This window comes from Penicillium nucicola (assembly GCF_028828085.1).
Source record: "Penicillium nucicola strain IBT 29836 chromosome Unknown utg000001l, whole genome shotgun sequence".
Lineage (NCBI taxonomy): Eukaryota > Fungi > Ascomycota > Eurotiomycetes > Eurotiales > Aspergillaceae > Penicillium > Penicillium nucicola.
In genome coordinates, this window is record NW_026643125.1 from 1,254,617 (window position 1) to 1,269,872 (window position 15,256).

A 15,256-nucleotide genomic window follows, 5' to 3' on the forward strand; every position below is an offset into this window, starting at 1 on the left:
AGCTGACGCTAAAATTAAGAACAGAAGGGTTGGACTCTTAGTAAATTCCGTGGAGATGCTTGACTTGCTCATAAGAAAATCCTGAGGAGGTCAGGATACCGCTCGGAACGCGACTGAGTCCGATCGATCTGGGCTTCATAGGGCCATGGTTAGCGGCCATTACTCTAAATCATTAGACCCGAACTGATGCTAACAGGCCTATTGATTTCCATATTGATCAAATGTGCCCAATGATATAGTCTTAGTTAGATATCAAAGGTGCATTGTTTCATCTAAGAGCGAGGCTCAATAAATTCGTACTGGAACAAATGTCCAACCAATGTTAACGTATCCGCTGGAATGTTGGTTCAAACATGTATTCCATATTCCACAGAACATAACTCCAGGCACATAAATATAATTGTGATCCCCTCAAATATTGAGTATCAGGTCAAGTCTCAGCTTAAGTGAGCCGAGTTCGATATGCAACGAGCGAAAGATGGCGGAAGGGGGAGCTGTCATTCTGGCCACTAAAACATGCTGTACCCAGCTCAACGAAGCACCGCTTATTAATCAATACGCAGGCGTATCATTTTCCTCATTCAGTCGGAGCCGACCTGATTCGGAAGAAAATGCGCAAACCAAATCAACTTGAGCAAAGCTTGATAATTAAGCAATTTATATAGAAATCACAACTTGCCTTTTTCTTACGCAGGATAGACCGTCAATATGTCACTAATTCGGGCCCTTTCCCTGGGACTTCCTACCAGTGGATTGCTCGCTTTTGGTACATTCTTCTATACAACCCGTCACGTCGAGGCCGTTCAACTCTCTCCTTCCGACCCAATTTTCCATTCCATATACCACCAGAAGTATAATCCAAACCAAAACCCTACAATCCATGATTTGCATATCCGAACAATTCCAATTTCGGAGATTGACCTTGTGCTGTTGCAAGATGAAGAGAGTCTGATCCAAAGATTTACTGGCGGAGTATGGGCAGGATTTGGTAAGTGAGATATCACCTGCCATATATTTTGATTCGTGAGAGAAGATTTCCGTACTGATTGCATCAACATGTAGGTTTCAAAATCCAGCGAATTCTTCTTACATGGTTCTACAAAAACGAAACCACGTCATATCATCTCTGGCATCCATCCGAAATACTGAAATCGAAGTTTAACCCCGGAACAACAATCACCGACGAGCTGGTTGTCTTGGAAAAATCGAAAGACTCGGTACTCATCCGAGGAGGTGATAAAGTGTCCATTGACGGCCTACGTCCACTGGACGCGTTGATGGAACTGAGTGTGCGCGCAAATCCAGAAGAACAGTCCATTCAGTTTGGCTTCAAGTCATTGTTCTTTCAAGGACTTGATAAGACCAACAAGCTCCCTATGCCGGCGCTTGTAGTATGGCTACATGAATTGTATGCAAAGGCATTGTTAGAGTCCGGGGTTCGACATGTTCTCCGAGGTTCTGATTCAAGTAAGAAGTAAAGCGGAGGTCTAGGTCCTCTACAAGAGTCTGTAGAATTTTCTCACAACTCTTTTTTGTATCATATCCATAAAATTGTTCAGAATCTCAAACTATCTTTCAATGTGCGAATTTTGAGAGCAAAAAATGCGTTTTATAAGACAAATATCCTCGTTGCGATAGGTTTAAATTTGCTTGTGAAAAAACCGTTTCAAGATACATGGTATCAAACCTGACGAAATGCACGTTGACCATTGCTCAGAACCAACACAGCACGCACATAATAGATTTGACCCATATAAAAAAAGAATTTAGTTTGATATGGTGTATAGGGGAAACACCCAGTGGCGCCATATGATGAAAAACCTCAATCAGCAAGATCCGCAAAGCATAAGATCAGCATAACAAAATTTATGAAGCAATAGGGTATATAGCGAAGAGCAAAATCATGCTTGGTTATTTTAAAGCAACCCCACACGAAAAAAGAGCAAATCACCCAGTAGCGATGGGTTAGAGGCAACCCGTGCCGAATTTATATAGTTGTAATGGGTAACGCATTAACAAGCGAGTTCAAAGAAAGGGGAACTTGACCGGATGTTGAGTTCAACAAGATGGCATCACTGTCCATCATAGATCTGCTCAGGGGTCAAAGAAAATTCGCCTTTGATGTACTCTCGAGGATCGACATGTTCGGGCTTGACATATCTTGCTGTGAGAGCAAATCGCAGCTTGTTCTCGGGTGCCACAGAATGCTAGAGGGATTGTATTAACATTGACCAAAATAAGAGCAGTATCAGTAACAAACCTCGTAATATTTTTGAAGCTTTTCTCCATGCATGACGACTAGATCCCCATGGTGAAGCTCCATCTTGATTGTGGTTGGTGCTTCTTTACCCTTGCGTCCTTTTGAGAGAGCGCGACGAGAACTATCGTACTCATCTTGTGAGATTTCCCCATCGTGGAGGTCTTGTTTGAGGGCCTTTCGCTCATTTTCAAACATGCAGTCTTTCAGAACAGGATCATCTTGCAAAAGGGCCCCAACTGATTTTGAATCGGCTTTTCGAGTAGATCCATTGAAGTATTTGTACTTCATGCGAATCAACATGGTTGCCTTCGCCCCGAGTGAGAGGGTGGCAATGCTTGGACCCAATGAAGATTCTCCGTCGTCATGAAACTCAAAAAAGTATTAGTGGATATGATAGCAACTCCATGCAATAAGACTCACTCCTATCTTCATCTCTTCAAAATAACCGAGTGTTAATAACTCATTCGGAGGTAGGTAGTTATCTCCTGCAGAAGTGACAGCGTTCTCTGTTGCCCAGGACAAGCGACCTAGAGCTCGCAGCATGTCCTCCGGTGCTTCATCGAAGCCCTTGGAGTCAACAGACACGACGTATTTGTAGGGCATTCCCTGTACCCATTCAATTATTTCAAATTAAAAAAACTCTTGTGTTCGCAAAATCGCAACTCACATAGTTAACTGCAAAATGAGACGTCAGTGTACCAGCAACTGGACCAAAGTTAATAAACCCCACAGAAAGTCTTGTATGCATTGTCACCATACCTAAGCTTGACTGAAGCTGGAAACGCTTCAATCCTATATCACCACGTTGAAGATTGACAAAAAGATCATCTGGCCCATTCTTCCGGCTGTTGATAGCTCTGTTGGAAACATAGTGAGTGATAGAGCCGACACCCTCGATTTTGTAAGTAAGTTTGCGATACGGAAAGATGGAACTGTCATCAATGGTTGGAAGGCTGAATCTTTTGTCGAAAAGAATTGCCCGTTTGATTGGAGCCAGCTCAAAATGATCGAGGACGACTCGAAGCGAGACCGGGCTCATGTTCATGAATTTTTGGAAAGAGCATTTTTTGTCACATTCCTGAGAATTGGTGAGATCATCATCACATTTCCAGCCCCGCCAGAAAGTTCGGCGGATGCATTTGAAACATTCGGGACATACAATTCCCTTCCATGCAATGCGAGAAGTACTGATGTCCGATGCATTCTCATCTAGTGTGGACAGGAGATCTGGTACGAGACTGTAATGAGGCTGCACTGCGGGATCTGGTCGATGGCGAAAAAACAAGAATTCAGGAGTGAAAGTGAGCTCAACAGGAGGAGGAACGTTATCGATCTTCCAGAAATCGACACACTCAGGATTCAAACACATCCATCCCTCGTTGTACAGCAGATCACTTTCCTTGGAACAGTTTTTGCACTCAAAAGACGCCGGAGTTGTTTCGAAATCTCGCACGGCAAGAGATGTGGGAGCAGGAGAGTCTTTCAATGCCCACCAGCTCTTCTCACAGAGACTCAACTTTTCAAATCGGACCTTGGCGCCATATTTTTGACCTATTTTCTCAAACCAGACATTGGTAACACGGAACCAGTCCATGACATTATACCGATGGGGAAGCTCTCGGTTGAGAATCTTGTTTTTGCTTCCTATGATGATAATCAGCGGCAGAACAGTACTCGTAGTGGTAGCATTTGATAATCTACCAATGACAAGGCCAACAGCAAGCTTTGAACTCATGCTACCGATGATACTTTGCACAATAGCACTGTCCGGCTCTTGATTTTTTTCAAGTGTAAGGTTTCCTTCCGAGTCCTTGGTGCAGCATCCACCTCTAGTATATTGATCAGTGAGAATGTTGTTTCAAGAAAAGAGCAAACAGAAGTTGTCTTACATCCTTGTGATAATGATCTCATCATCAATATAGGTACGGGATCCGCAGTCCGCATCAATCAGAAACCCGTAACAAAATCCTTCGCTGTGGTACATGGCACCTTGTGTGCAGCGAAACCACGGGATTGCATCGCAAAGCTGTTGGCGACCCTATCAGAAAGTAAGAATTTTGTTTCAATCAGGGAAATGAGATATTCAAACCTCTGACCATGCAGGAGGAACACCATGAATTGGCTGAAGCAAGTTGGCGCTGACAGCATCTTCCAATCGGTCAAGAGAAACTGAAACTATGTCAAGTTAGTGAAGACCTTCCAAAACGAAGAGGATTCGGATAGCTATAGAAGAGAAATACACTATGCCTACCTTTGACTTGCTCGTCTTTTTTCGATCTCGTTATGCGCCCTACTCGTACAGGTCTTTCGGCTGTACGGGCCCGACTAGCCGCACGACGAGGAGCCATTCGAAATGGTCTGTTGCTGAATAATCAATACAAGCTCCAGTATTCAAATTCGATGGTTTCGTGTTCCAAAAAGAAAAAGACCCTGAGGGTGGCACCATTGGGGTGCGCTGGTATACTTACAGTAGGGGAGGGTCCTCAGCAACACGAGCGCTGTAACAGATTCTAGAAAGCGCCTTGAAGGTCTAATGGTTTGATACAGGGGGCTCGAATATAATTAATTGCAAGAATTGATTCTAAATCATCCGAAATGGTTGGGATGAAATGGATGAAAGGATGAAAGAAGGTTGAATGGGGAGACGTAAATATATTGCCAGAGCGGCGGCCAGGTCAGTGACGTTCTCAGTAAACATTAATTCGACGACACCCTACATGGTAGTATAAGCCTGAGCTCTTACTGAGTCTCATGTTGGATAAAATACAATAGATTAAGGCACGATCTGCATGCGCAACTTCAATGATAAATATGAAAGAGGTTCTAGGTCATATGCCCTACCTCTATACGAGAGTCACCAAAACACACCTTAAGCAAGAAAAGAACATTATGGGACTTGAGATTTTATCCAAAATGACCTGCTGTTGTTATTTACAAATGTATGTATTATGTTAGAAATTCAATGCGTTGAATATTTCGGCACTGGGATGCTAAGCTTTAAATCTGCAAATTTTGAAAAAGGTAGAGACTGAGCTAAATTGACAATGACTGGCATATATTTACCCTGTCTTTCCAATTCTGCTGTCTATAATCTGGGAGAATTTGGGTACACGACATGGTGGTAGGGGGATAAGTTCAGCATTAACGTTAACTAAGCAAAAAAGACGTAACGTTAGTCGGAGATAGTTCGGTAAAATACCCGGTTAGCCGGGAAAACGGTGATGATGTGCATGCCAAGAACACCTTAATTCTGAGCAGTCTCGCATCATTAGCATACAGGGGGAAGACATTGCGTACATGTAAAATCTCACCCCCTCAGATCAACAGTTCAGGAGATAAAACACCATGACTTTGTTAGAATCGGCTGTCTGCTTTCAGAATCCGGAAATGGTGTCACAACTCTGCGTCCTGCCTCGAAATCACGGTTACCTGCATAGCAGCTGCAATAGAAGTCTAGAGCGTAATGCATATCATAGTATATCGTAGATCAGCGCATTCCTACAAAAAGCAAAGAGAGAGCCAAGGATATTATGTACGGTTCGCTCGGGGAAAGAGCTGCGTAATCGCCAATCCTTCGGATATGTTGGAGATGCCGCCGAAATACCGAGGCATCTCTGGTCTTGGCAGTCTCAACGAGCTCGGAATCGTCGTCAATATCCACCGAGTTGGCCAATTGCCCACTTATTCGATCACCGGTAACCCAAACTCGGCCCAAACTAACGATAAGCGGTATGCCAGCGGTATATCCCAGGAGGTTTGCCATACCAACTCGCTGAGCTTGCCGAGTTCCCCGCACGGTTCCTCCACACTTCCCCATAAATTGTTCCTGTCGGCCGATTTTTGTTCAAAACAAAACTGCCCCTTTCTTCAACCATGTAAGTGGGACTCCTCGAACTACGTTGTCTTGGACATTGCTCACTGCAGTTATACTACAGTCCACATTGTTGCTCTGTCTGAACGACTGGCTCTCTTAATCACCAACTTTACGTCCGATTTACAATCACATTGAAGCTTTAAATATGGTCTTCTTGCCTTCGAAAGAGGTCGGTGAGCTAGGGACGGTTCCCGACAGTATTCCGATCTGTGATTTCATTCTCAACGAAAAATATGGACGAGTGGCACACAATAGTTCTCGGGATCCATACACATGCGGCCTGACCGGAAAATCATATTCGTCGCATGAGGTCGTGGACCGCGTGGATCATTTGGCTCGGGGCCTCTCCAAAGAATTTGGCTGGGCACCGAATGAGGGTTCGGAATGGGATAAGACGCTGGCCGTCTTCACGCTGAATACGGTAAGTAAATGAGCAGTTCCCAAGTTATACAACCTAAAAATCTTACACTGCTTCTCATCAGATCGATTCGGTACCCCTTTTCTGGGCCGTTCATAGATTAGGCGGCGTTCTATCTCCAGCGAATGCATCCTATTCCGCCGCCGAGTTGACACATCAAATCCTCGACTCAAAGGCGAAAGCGTTGGTCACCTGCGTTCCTCTCCTGGCGATCTCTCTTGAGGCTGCAGCCAAGGCTGGTCTCCCAAGAAACCGGATATATCTCCTAGATTTGCCCAAGCAACTCTTCGGCAACGCGAAGGTCCCAACAGAGTTCAAAACTGTTACAGAAATCGCCGAGGCTGGCAGGTTATTGCCTCCAGTTGAGGAATTACAATGGAGTGCGGGAGAGGGTGCTCGGAGAACAGCGTTTCTGTGCTACTCGAGTGGAACTTCTGGTTTGCCGGTAAGTAGTGTTCGTCAACTATGTTAGGTGTCGCTGACTGACATTTAACTTACAGAAAGGAGTTATGATCTCGCACCGCAATGTAATCGCCAACGTACTGCAGATAGATGCATTTGAAAAGAATTATCGGAAAAAGAAAGCGCCACCGGGAGGCATTTACACTGCCGTGTCGTTGGGACTTCTTCCCCAAAGCCACATCTATGCCCTTGTGGTCATTTGCCATGCTGGTGCATACCGGGGAGATCAGACAATTGTTCTTCCTAAGTTTGAACTGAAATCATACCTTTCCTCGATTGTGAAATTTAAAATTTCCTCGCTCTTCTTGGTAGGGCTTCCCCATTCAGGTGATAAAATTCTTAAACATTTGCTGACTTTGAATTAGGTTCCTCCAATTATCATACACATGCTAGGTGCCAAGGAGGAGTGCTCCAAGTATGATCTTAGCTGTGTGCAGAGCTTGTTCACTGGTGCCGCACCATTGGGACCAGAGACTGCAGCAGATTTCCTCAAAGTGTGGCCGAATGTTCTTATTCGGCAGGGTTATGGTACGGATTACCAATTCCTGGAATTGACAGCATGCTGACTCTCTTGTGTTTAGGCTTAACAGAAACGTGCACAGTGGTTAGCTCTACTCATCCTGACGATATCTTCCTTGGTTCCTCCGGCACCCTAGTTCCAGGATTTGAGGCTAGAATTATGACACCAGAAGGCCAAGAAATCACAGAGTACGATACACCAGGCGAGCTCGTTGTCAGAGGCCCAAGTGTTGTCTTGGGCTATTTGAACAACGAAAAGGCTACCAAAGAAACATTTGAAGATGGCTGGATGCGCACCGGGGACGAGGCAGTCGTACGACTCGGTCCCAAACACACAGAGCACATATTCATTGTCGATCGCATCAAGGAATTGATTAAGGTCAAGGTTCGTGATACAAGTCAACTCTGAGATGCTTCAAATTCGAAACAAAAAAACTAATGAACGACGTCTTTAGGGTCTCCAAGTTGCCCCGGCTGAACTCGAAGCCCACCTTCTGGCCCACCCGGATGTTTCAGATTGCGCTGTTGTCGCCATCCCTGATGACCGCGCTGGGGAGGTTCCTAAGGCCATTGTGGTGAAGGCACCTTCGGCAGGCTCGGACGACTCCGTCTCTGAAAAGCTGATCAAATATGTCGAGGACCACAAAGCTCGTCACAAGTGGTTGAAGGGGGGCATCAGATTTGTTGATGCTATTCCTAAGAGCCCTAGTGGTAAGATTCTTCGCCGATTAATCCGTGACCAAGAGAAGGAGGCACGAAGAAAGGCTGGTACCAAGCTTTAGTGCAGATTTCAAAAACCAATGAAGTCGGGAGTGAATTAGATGCACTACGTATATCACTTCGTACACAAAGTGTCCTACATTTATTCAATACAGTAGAACGTCGACCACCTCTACACGTTAATAGGTCGGCATATTAACTGGCCCAAAAGAAGGTCATTTGTCGTCCTGGCTAACCAAAACCGAACAAATCTATCGATATATTTCCATTTAGAATTCACGTCGCAGTCAACGAAATTGAAAGACGGAGCACTTTCAAAACGAGTGGTACAATAACATACGAGGACGATCTCATAGTTCACCAACTAAGCAGCATTGTGGGGGCTACACGCCCCCTCAGTAGCAAGGAGATGTGTCTGTGTAGAGCTTTATGATATTGCTCATGTTCTTTGTCATGTCATTGTTGTTATACAAGTACGTTCTCGATGGGAGATGACTGCTTGTGGGAATATTGTACCGAACGAGATGTGCTCGCACCTCTCAGCCACACCAAAGCAAGATATGATACTTTATGTTAGTAAGGTTGTTTGCAAAATATCTATGGAAGCTGCTTTATTATGCAGGCAAGGTCGAAATAGTCAAAAGAATCAGATTTCCTATACACAAGACACAGGTCCGAATCTAGCCACAGAAAGCAAAGAGAACGCGACCTAGATGACAATAACGAAAGGCACGAGGCCATGATAAAGCCTGTCAACGCCTCGGAAATGGAATCAAATACCATTCAAAATACCCAGCCAAATCAAACGCCAGGCACCTTCCTGCCCAACACCGTCGTCCAGCCCCACAACCTGGCACAGGTATCGAGCCTATGCAAGCAATAGGCGCGAAGACAATGCCGAAGATCGAAGGAAAATAGCACGAGAACTATCGCGCGTATGTACATGCATCATATCGTATCAACCCAAAGGTTCTCCAGGCTTATGCTCGACCCATCTGGAAAGGTCCGGGGGTCGTGTTATAACCAGCTCCGTGATGTTGAGGGGTGTGGGCGCCGGTTCCGTGAGACCCTGTGTTGGGAGTACTAGGGGTGCCGCCAGAGTAGATAGTGGCGCCGTTCAAGTTCGGGGTTTGCTGAGCCATGTTGTAGGCCATTGCGGGCATCTGTCCGTTGAGACCCCAGATTTGGCCAGAATATTTGCTGTCATCGATCGAGCCGCCGAAAATGAGTTGGCGGGTCTTCCAGTAGATCTCGCCAGTCACAAGAGAGTCGGACCCAGCCTGGTGAGCGATTCCGACGCGCTTGACGCCCAGTTCGTCGGCAATATCTTGCAGACCGGATTTCTGCCCGAGGTTGGTGAGGATTTGTGCCGCAGCCGGTGTGAGGGGAGAGCCGTTGACTGCTTGATTACGTCCAGCGTGCTTCATGAGGTATTTGATGTCGTAGAGTGAGGGGAAGAAGATGGTGAGCAGCTTGTGGAATTCCTCCTCGTTCTCGGGAAGCTGGGAGCATAGCATAATCTTCATCAAATAACCAAAGTCGTATCCAGAGTGGAAAGAAACCCAGTGAACATCGTCCAGAAGCACCAGCCCAGAGCTTATCAACAAGGCGCCGAATTCAAAAGGATCGATACCGTTCTTTTCATGCATCGGGAAATCAATTCCGGACTTTGCGAGCATTGCTGTTGATTCTTGAGCGTACATGTCTCCTTCTAGTGAGAACCGGAAGTTGAACTGCCATGTGCAAGGTGCGGGCATCATTGCGTTTCCGTAAGGTTGTCCATTGGCATCTGTGCCAGAGGCTGGCGGTACCTCGCCTTCATCATTGAACAAAGTAATTCCAAGCTGTATCATCTTCAAAAGGTCGACATTGCATCGGAGGGTCTGGTAATGGTAGTCTGCTTTATTCGAGAACGAGCCGATGGGTCGTGCAACGATTCCGGGAAACTCAGTATCCTGTAAAAAAACCCAGTCAGTCGCAGTCCAATATCAAGGCGATCTTCGCTCGCCAATCACAATTATTGAGTCCTTACCATGCTGATGTATGGATACTTATCAACCAACTGTCTCAACACTGCCATCTCGTGTGCCAAGTTGTGTTTCCAGACATCTCTTATTCTGGACTTCACTGCACCAGCCTTGTTCTCGAGTGCTAACCGGCCATCGTGGCCCTGATGTAATTGCTGCTGTTGCATTTGCGCACCGCGCGCGAATCCCATCTGTGCTGCGTGGCTGGCAAGACCGGTTCCCCCACCATCACTCGCACCAGCTCCTGGGAAGCCACCCACGGCCATACCGTTTGCAATCCCAGCGCCAGACAGAGTAAAAGGGTTGATGTTGGTGTTGGGGTTGCCCGCGAAGCCTGGATGCCCAAGCGAAGGGGGTGGTAGGCTATTGGCTGACTGTGCGTGTGCGGGGTGCTGAGATTGAAGGTGAGCTTGCTGTAGCGTGTAGGGAGTAGCTAGGCCAGATGGCCCGTATCTGCCGACGGGAGGTGGCATTGTGTGATTCGAGGTTGCGCATAGATGAAGTGACAGATTCGTCCCTCAAAGGCGGGAAAGCTATGGGTGGTCCGTAAGCGGTTAGCGTGAGTGCTTTCTGCCAAGCACACCTCTTTTCCTCACATCCGGCTCCTCACAGCGTCACTTGTGGTCGATCGCGGATTACGGGACAACTTTCACGCACTTTCTACTCTACTTTTCTCTTCCTTCCAACTTCTCATCCCATTTGTCTGACAATTCGCAATATGCCCGCCCCCAACCCCACCGGTTTCGACCTCGCCCAATTCAAGGCCGCGGCCTCCCCGTCTTCAGTCTGGGCCAAGCGGGACCCATGGGCTCGCAAGTACGTCAAACATACAAGGGAACGTTCCAATTGCATCTGTGCTAACTCTCTGCAGTGAGACCTGGCGCTACACCGGCCCCTTCAGCCGTTTCAACCGCTTCAAGGGTCTCTTCCCCGGCCTCGGTATCGCAACTGTCGCTTTCACTGCCTACTGCGCATACGAGCACTTCTTCATGAAGGATGACCACCACCACGGTGATTCCCACCATGGCGAGGCTCACCACTAAACTGTTGTTGGAGACCAATTGAGAAAACCGCCGGCCGACGGATCATCGAGTAGAGGACGTATACCCCAGACGACGAAAAATAGTCGACTCGCCTCCGTGAGATCCTCCATCAGGCGTGGACAGAAGCCAAGGCTTCGTTCAACCCAGGAGCGTTCGTCGTGTCCAGGCGGAGATGCGGCTTTTCATGCCTCATGAGAAGCTAAGCTTCCAGATGGCGCTTTGGGTCTGTTGATTTGTCGAATGTACATAGCTTTTGTTTCACCACCACAACGATATATTTCATTACTGTTCTGTCATTGAGTGCACCGGGGAATATGTGATAGTCAACAAGCTGAGACTGCCTTGATCTCTTCTATAAACACGTAATATCATTATCGACATAAGCCCCCACTATGCAAGTTTGGGAACATCTAAATCTACTTATTTTTCCAGCTTATTCCTCGAAAACAAGCGAGATGCCATCGTCACCTGCAGTGACAATACGCTTTCCATCAAGACCCTGTACGAAGGCCATGATGCCACCAGCTTGCTCGCCATCCTCGTTCTCAGTAAGTCCCATGTGACCCTTCCACTCCTGCATCAGACCCTGGGCAGCAGCAGCAGTACCACCGCGTGCATCCCATCGTCGAACAATACCGTCCAATCCGACGGAGGTGAGCATCCAAGACCGGCTCTGGCTCGCCGCGGGGGCAGAAGCGAGAGGACCGGAGACAGGAGCTGCCAGAGAGGAGCGACTAGGCAGGAACTCAGCCTTCACAACGGCAGCACCGTCGTGAGCTTCCTTGATATGGCGACGAACGGCGAACCGATGGGCAGCATCAAATAGCGCAATAGAGCCATCAACGGATCCAGCAGCAAGGAGGGTGAATGGAGGCTGGGAGAAAGAGAGGGTCTCGATGTTATCTGACTGAGCCTGCAGCGCAGCCATGATGGTTCCTGCAGCGGTAGCACCGGCTGCCTGTGGGAGAGGGCCTCTGCCCTTCGCTGCCGGTGCGGCAGCTGCGATGCGAGGAAGACCAACGATTCGAATATGACCCTCGCCACCACCAACAGCTGCAATACCACCGCTTGGGGAGATTGCAATGGCATATAGACCGCCCTCAACAGCGAAACGCTGGTCATCCGGAGTCATGCTCAGGACAGCGTTGGTACCTGGTGAGTAAGAGATACCAGCAGCGGCAGCGGCTCCAAAGACATCGTACACATAGAAGCTACCATCCTCGGAGACGGTAGCCAGCAGGTTTCCATCTGGTGTCCATGCACCGGCAGTACAGGATGCGGTGTGCGAGAAGAAGGTCTGGATGATAGAAATGGGCTGAGCGGGATCGGTGTGATCAACACGGAAAACCCAAGCGCTACCGTCATTGGCGCCGATGGCAATGACATTTTGCTTTCCATCATCACCCTGCTTGTGAGGGCAGACCGCCATCCAGTTAATCTCCTCAACCTCTTGGGCCTCGCCAAAGAATTCCCATGCGTATCCAGTCTTCTGGGGAGTGGTATCCCTCCAAGCGCGGAGCTTGCCATCCATGCCTGCGGTCACGACGTACTCGCCTGCGGGCTCAGTGAACGTAACGGCATTGACGGTGTCACTGTGTCCCTCCATCTTGACAATGGGCTGCAGCGACTCACGCTCTCTGGGCTGGGGGGTGGTTTCATAGCTCGAGGGCAGCACAGGTCGCTCTTGGGGTGTCGAATCAAAAATATAGGCGGTATCATCACCTGCACCAGTAATGACAATGTTGTTGTGGATAGGGTGCTGCGCAACACAGAAAACAGAGTCTGAGTGCGAGTCGAAGTGTGCCGCAGAGTCATTCTGGAAATGGATCTCGTCTTCGATAGTCATGTTCTGGTCGGCCTCATCCTCTCCTTCGAAGTCCATATCATGATCTTCATCGCGGTCAAAGACCTCCTCGGCGTCGTCTGCCTGCATGTAGGCATCCTCCTCAGTCTGACGGTGCTCGTTGGAAGACATTTTTTGATGTCAATTAAGACAATGTTCTTATTTCGGGGTGGGTAAAAATGGGTAGAAGCTGAGTAGATGTTCTCAGCTTATTAAAGCTTGCTTCCAAGAATGAAACAAGAAATATGACCGTTGGTGAGGCAAGGTAGAATGCGCTCGATCTTTTTTTCCTACTCCCCGCTTAGAAATCCACACCCCCGCGGCAGATGATGTCTGATATTCACCGCTTTGGTGACCGCCTAGGAAACTAGCCAAGCCTTATCGGATTTGGGTACAGTGAACCTACTAGTATGGGTTATGAATATAGGGTTGAGGTCATGTCTGACTTTCCTTTGAATCTAAATCTTGTATTCAAATAGACAGGTGTACAAACACGCTGTGGTTTCCCAGCGTGTGAAATGTAAATTCCAGAGAGACGATAGGTACATATAATCCTGTATTCTACTGCATAACTTGATATCCCCTCATTATGCTTCTTGTTTTCTAATTCTTGTTTCTTATTTTGACTTCTTCTTCATCCTTGGTACTGGGCATTTACTTCTTGTTGCGACAACTCTCCCAACCGCGGTTAATAACAAAACACATCTCGTGGTTCATGAATCGTGATCATACAGAGAAGCAGTTTATCCATATAACTATCAAGCGACCATTCAGAAAACAACGTTGTTGATGACCTGTGTAGATTTCTTTCATTCGAAGTATCTTTTTCCTGGTGACATTGTTTGTATTTTCTATGTCAATCCCACCTTATAACCAGACCCTATCCCAGGATCTTGGCATTGGAAATTCATATGCTGTAGGCGTTCAAGCTAGCTAGATATGATCAGCACAGAAATAACTAAGCGTCATAGGCCCATTAAGCCGACCAAGCTTGATTGCTGTCAAGAACTAGGGCTGCATACTGTATGTACCTGTTTCTGCCACCGCCTTTCATATCAGTCGGTTTATGGACAGCTTGCCTTCTGGTCACCCTGGAGAGACATTCACAACCACGAGTCGCAAGTTCAAAGAGAACATTTTTTGATTGACTAGCCTTGCCAATAATATCAAAAACACCAAGTATGAACCGACATCCCCCATCTTCTACACACCATTCCTGGCACCCTCGGAGCACATTTCAAGTCACCGCAGCGGATATACTAACAAATCCTAGAACCATACCTACCCACGAAATCCAGTCCACGACCTGAGCAGGTCACTCAACCTTCAAAATGGCCAGTGAAATCGACATCTTCAATGAATACCCACTGCACATGGACCCAGCCACCAAAGCACTCTCCCTCCTCGCCACATCCGCCCAAACACCAGCACAAAAAGCCGCAATCAGCGCCGAGCTGGAAGAATTAAACCAACTCCACCGCTCCCTCCAAACTCTCGACCCCCCAAACATCCCCCCGGCGCCCCTCCCAATCAATCCCAAGCGTGGCGCGCAAATCAACAAGCTCCGCGACACCGCCAACGCAGCATACCGCAAGGGAAACTACGACGAGGCCATTCGGCTGTACAAATATGCCATCGAGATGGGTCTTGCCCGGCCAGGTTGGGAGCCTGTTACACTTGCGCGCGAGGAACTGTCCGGTCTTTATGCGAACCGCGCACAGGCACATATGGCCAAGCAGGCTTGGCCCGAGGGTCTCATTGATGGCAAGTCCAGCGTGGATTCCAAGCCCGTCGCCAATGTTAAGGCTTGGTGGCGGATTGCTAAGTGCTTGGCTGAGATGGGCCGGTACGAGGAGTCTAAGAAGTTCTTGGCTAAGGGTCTTGAGATCGAAGGGAGGGAGTCTGACGGCGGGAAGGAGTTGATTGGGCTGCTTGAGGATATTGACAAGGCTTTGTTGCGCAGTGCTCCTGCTTAGACGAATCTCAGTGCTTGATCCTGTTTTGCGCTTGTTATGTGGCATTTTATGCATGTTGGCCAGGCAGTTCAACTTTTTTTGGTCTTCTTTATGTGATTTGTTTCTGGTTTTGAC

The 15,256-nt window shown here is 47.6% G+C and overlaps 7 protein-coding genes across 7 annotated transcripts; 4 read left to right on the forward strand and 3 right to left on the reverse strand.

Moving 5' to 3' along the window:
• Positions 1 to 708: 708 nt before the first annotated feature.
• N7511_000483 (uncharacterized protein) lies at positions 709 to 1,478 on the forward strand (the record flags this gene model as incomplete). The annotated part of the gene is made up of 2 exons (XM_057122908.1): positions 709 to 988; positions 1,063 to 1,478. The coding sequence occupies 2 exons, from the start codon at positions 709 to 711 to the stop codon at positions 1,476 to 1,478; spliced, it is 696 nt and encodes a 231-aa protein (XP_056988641.1).
• A 594-nt stretch (positions 1,479 to 2,072) lies between these two features.
• Positions 2,073 to 4,608, reverse strand: N7511_000484 (uncharacterized protein; the record flags this gene model as incomplete). Its single annotated transcript, XM_057122909.1, has 8 exons — positions 2,073 to 2,207; positions 2,261 to 2,629; positions 2,681 to 2,866; positions 2,928 to 2,965; positions 3,020 to 4,089; positions 4,150 to 4,298; positions 4,350 to 4,435; positions 4,512 to 4,608. The coding sequence occupies 8 exons, from the start codon at positions 4,606 to 4,608 to the stop codon at positions 2,073 to 2,075; spliced, it is 2,130 nt and encodes a 709-aa protein (XP_056988642.1).
• Positions 4,609 to 6,279: 1,671 nt separating this feature from the next.
• On the forward strand, positions 6,280 to 8,315 carry N7511_000485 (acyl--CoA ligase; the record flags this gene model as incomplete). Its single annotated transcript, XM_057122910.1, has 6 exons — positions 6,280 to 6,555; positions 6,617 to 6,997; positions 7,053 to 7,322; positions 7,380 to 7,542; positions 7,596 to 7,918; positions 7,989 to 8,315. The coding sequence occupies 6 exons, from the start codon at positions 6,280 to 6,282 to the stop codon at positions 8,313 to 8,315; spliced, it is 1,740 nt and encodes a 579-aa protein (XP_056988643.1).
• A 918-nt stretch (positions 8,316 to 9,233) lies between these two features.
• On the reverse strand, positions 9,234 to 10,753 carry N7511_000486 (CCR4-NOT core DEDD family RNase subunit POP2; the record flags this gene model as incomplete). The annotated part of the gene is made up of 2 exons (XM_057122911.1): positions 9,234 to 10,208; positions 10,286 to 10,753. 2 exons carry the CDS (start codon positions 10,751 to 10,753, stop codon positions 9,234 to 9,236), a joined length of 1,443 nt encoding a protein of 480 aa, XP_056988644.1.
• A 245-nt stretch (positions 10,754 to 10,998) lies between these two features.
• Positions 10,999 to 11,332, forward strand: N7511_000487 (NADH dehydrogenase [ubiquinone] 1 beta subcomplex subunit 3; the record flags this gene model as incomplete). Its single annotated transcript, XM_057122912.1, has 2 exons — positions 10,999 to 11,096; positions 11,152 to 11,332. The coding sequence occupies 2 exons, from the start codon at positions 10,999 to 11,001 to the stop codon at positions 11,321 to 11,323; spliced, it is 270 nt and encodes an 89-aa protein (XP_056988645.1). The 3' UTR covers positions 11,324 to 11,332.
• Positions 11,333 to 11,756: 424 nt separating this feature from the next.
• Positions 11,757 to 13,298, reverse strand: N7511_000488 (WD40 repeat domain-containing protein; the record flags this gene model as incomplete). The annotated part of the gene is made up of 1 exon (XM_057122913.1): positions 11,757 to 13,298. The coding sequence occupies one exon, from the start codon at positions 13,296 to 13,298 to the stop codon at positions 11,757 to 11,759; it is 1,542 nt and encodes a 513-aa protein (XP_056988646.1).
• Positions 13,299 to 14,497: 1,199 nt separating this feature from the next.
• N7511_000489 (uncharacterized protein) lies at positions 14,498 to 15,142 on the forward strand (the record flags this gene model as incomplete). The annotated part of the gene is made up of 1 exon (XM_057122914.1): positions 14,498 to 15,142. The coding sequence occupies one exon, from the start codon at positions 14,498 to 14,500 to the stop codon at positions 15,140 to 15,142; it is 645 nt and encodes a 214-aa protein (XP_056988647.1).
• Between the last annotated feature and the right edge of the window lie 114 nt (positions 15,143 to 15,256).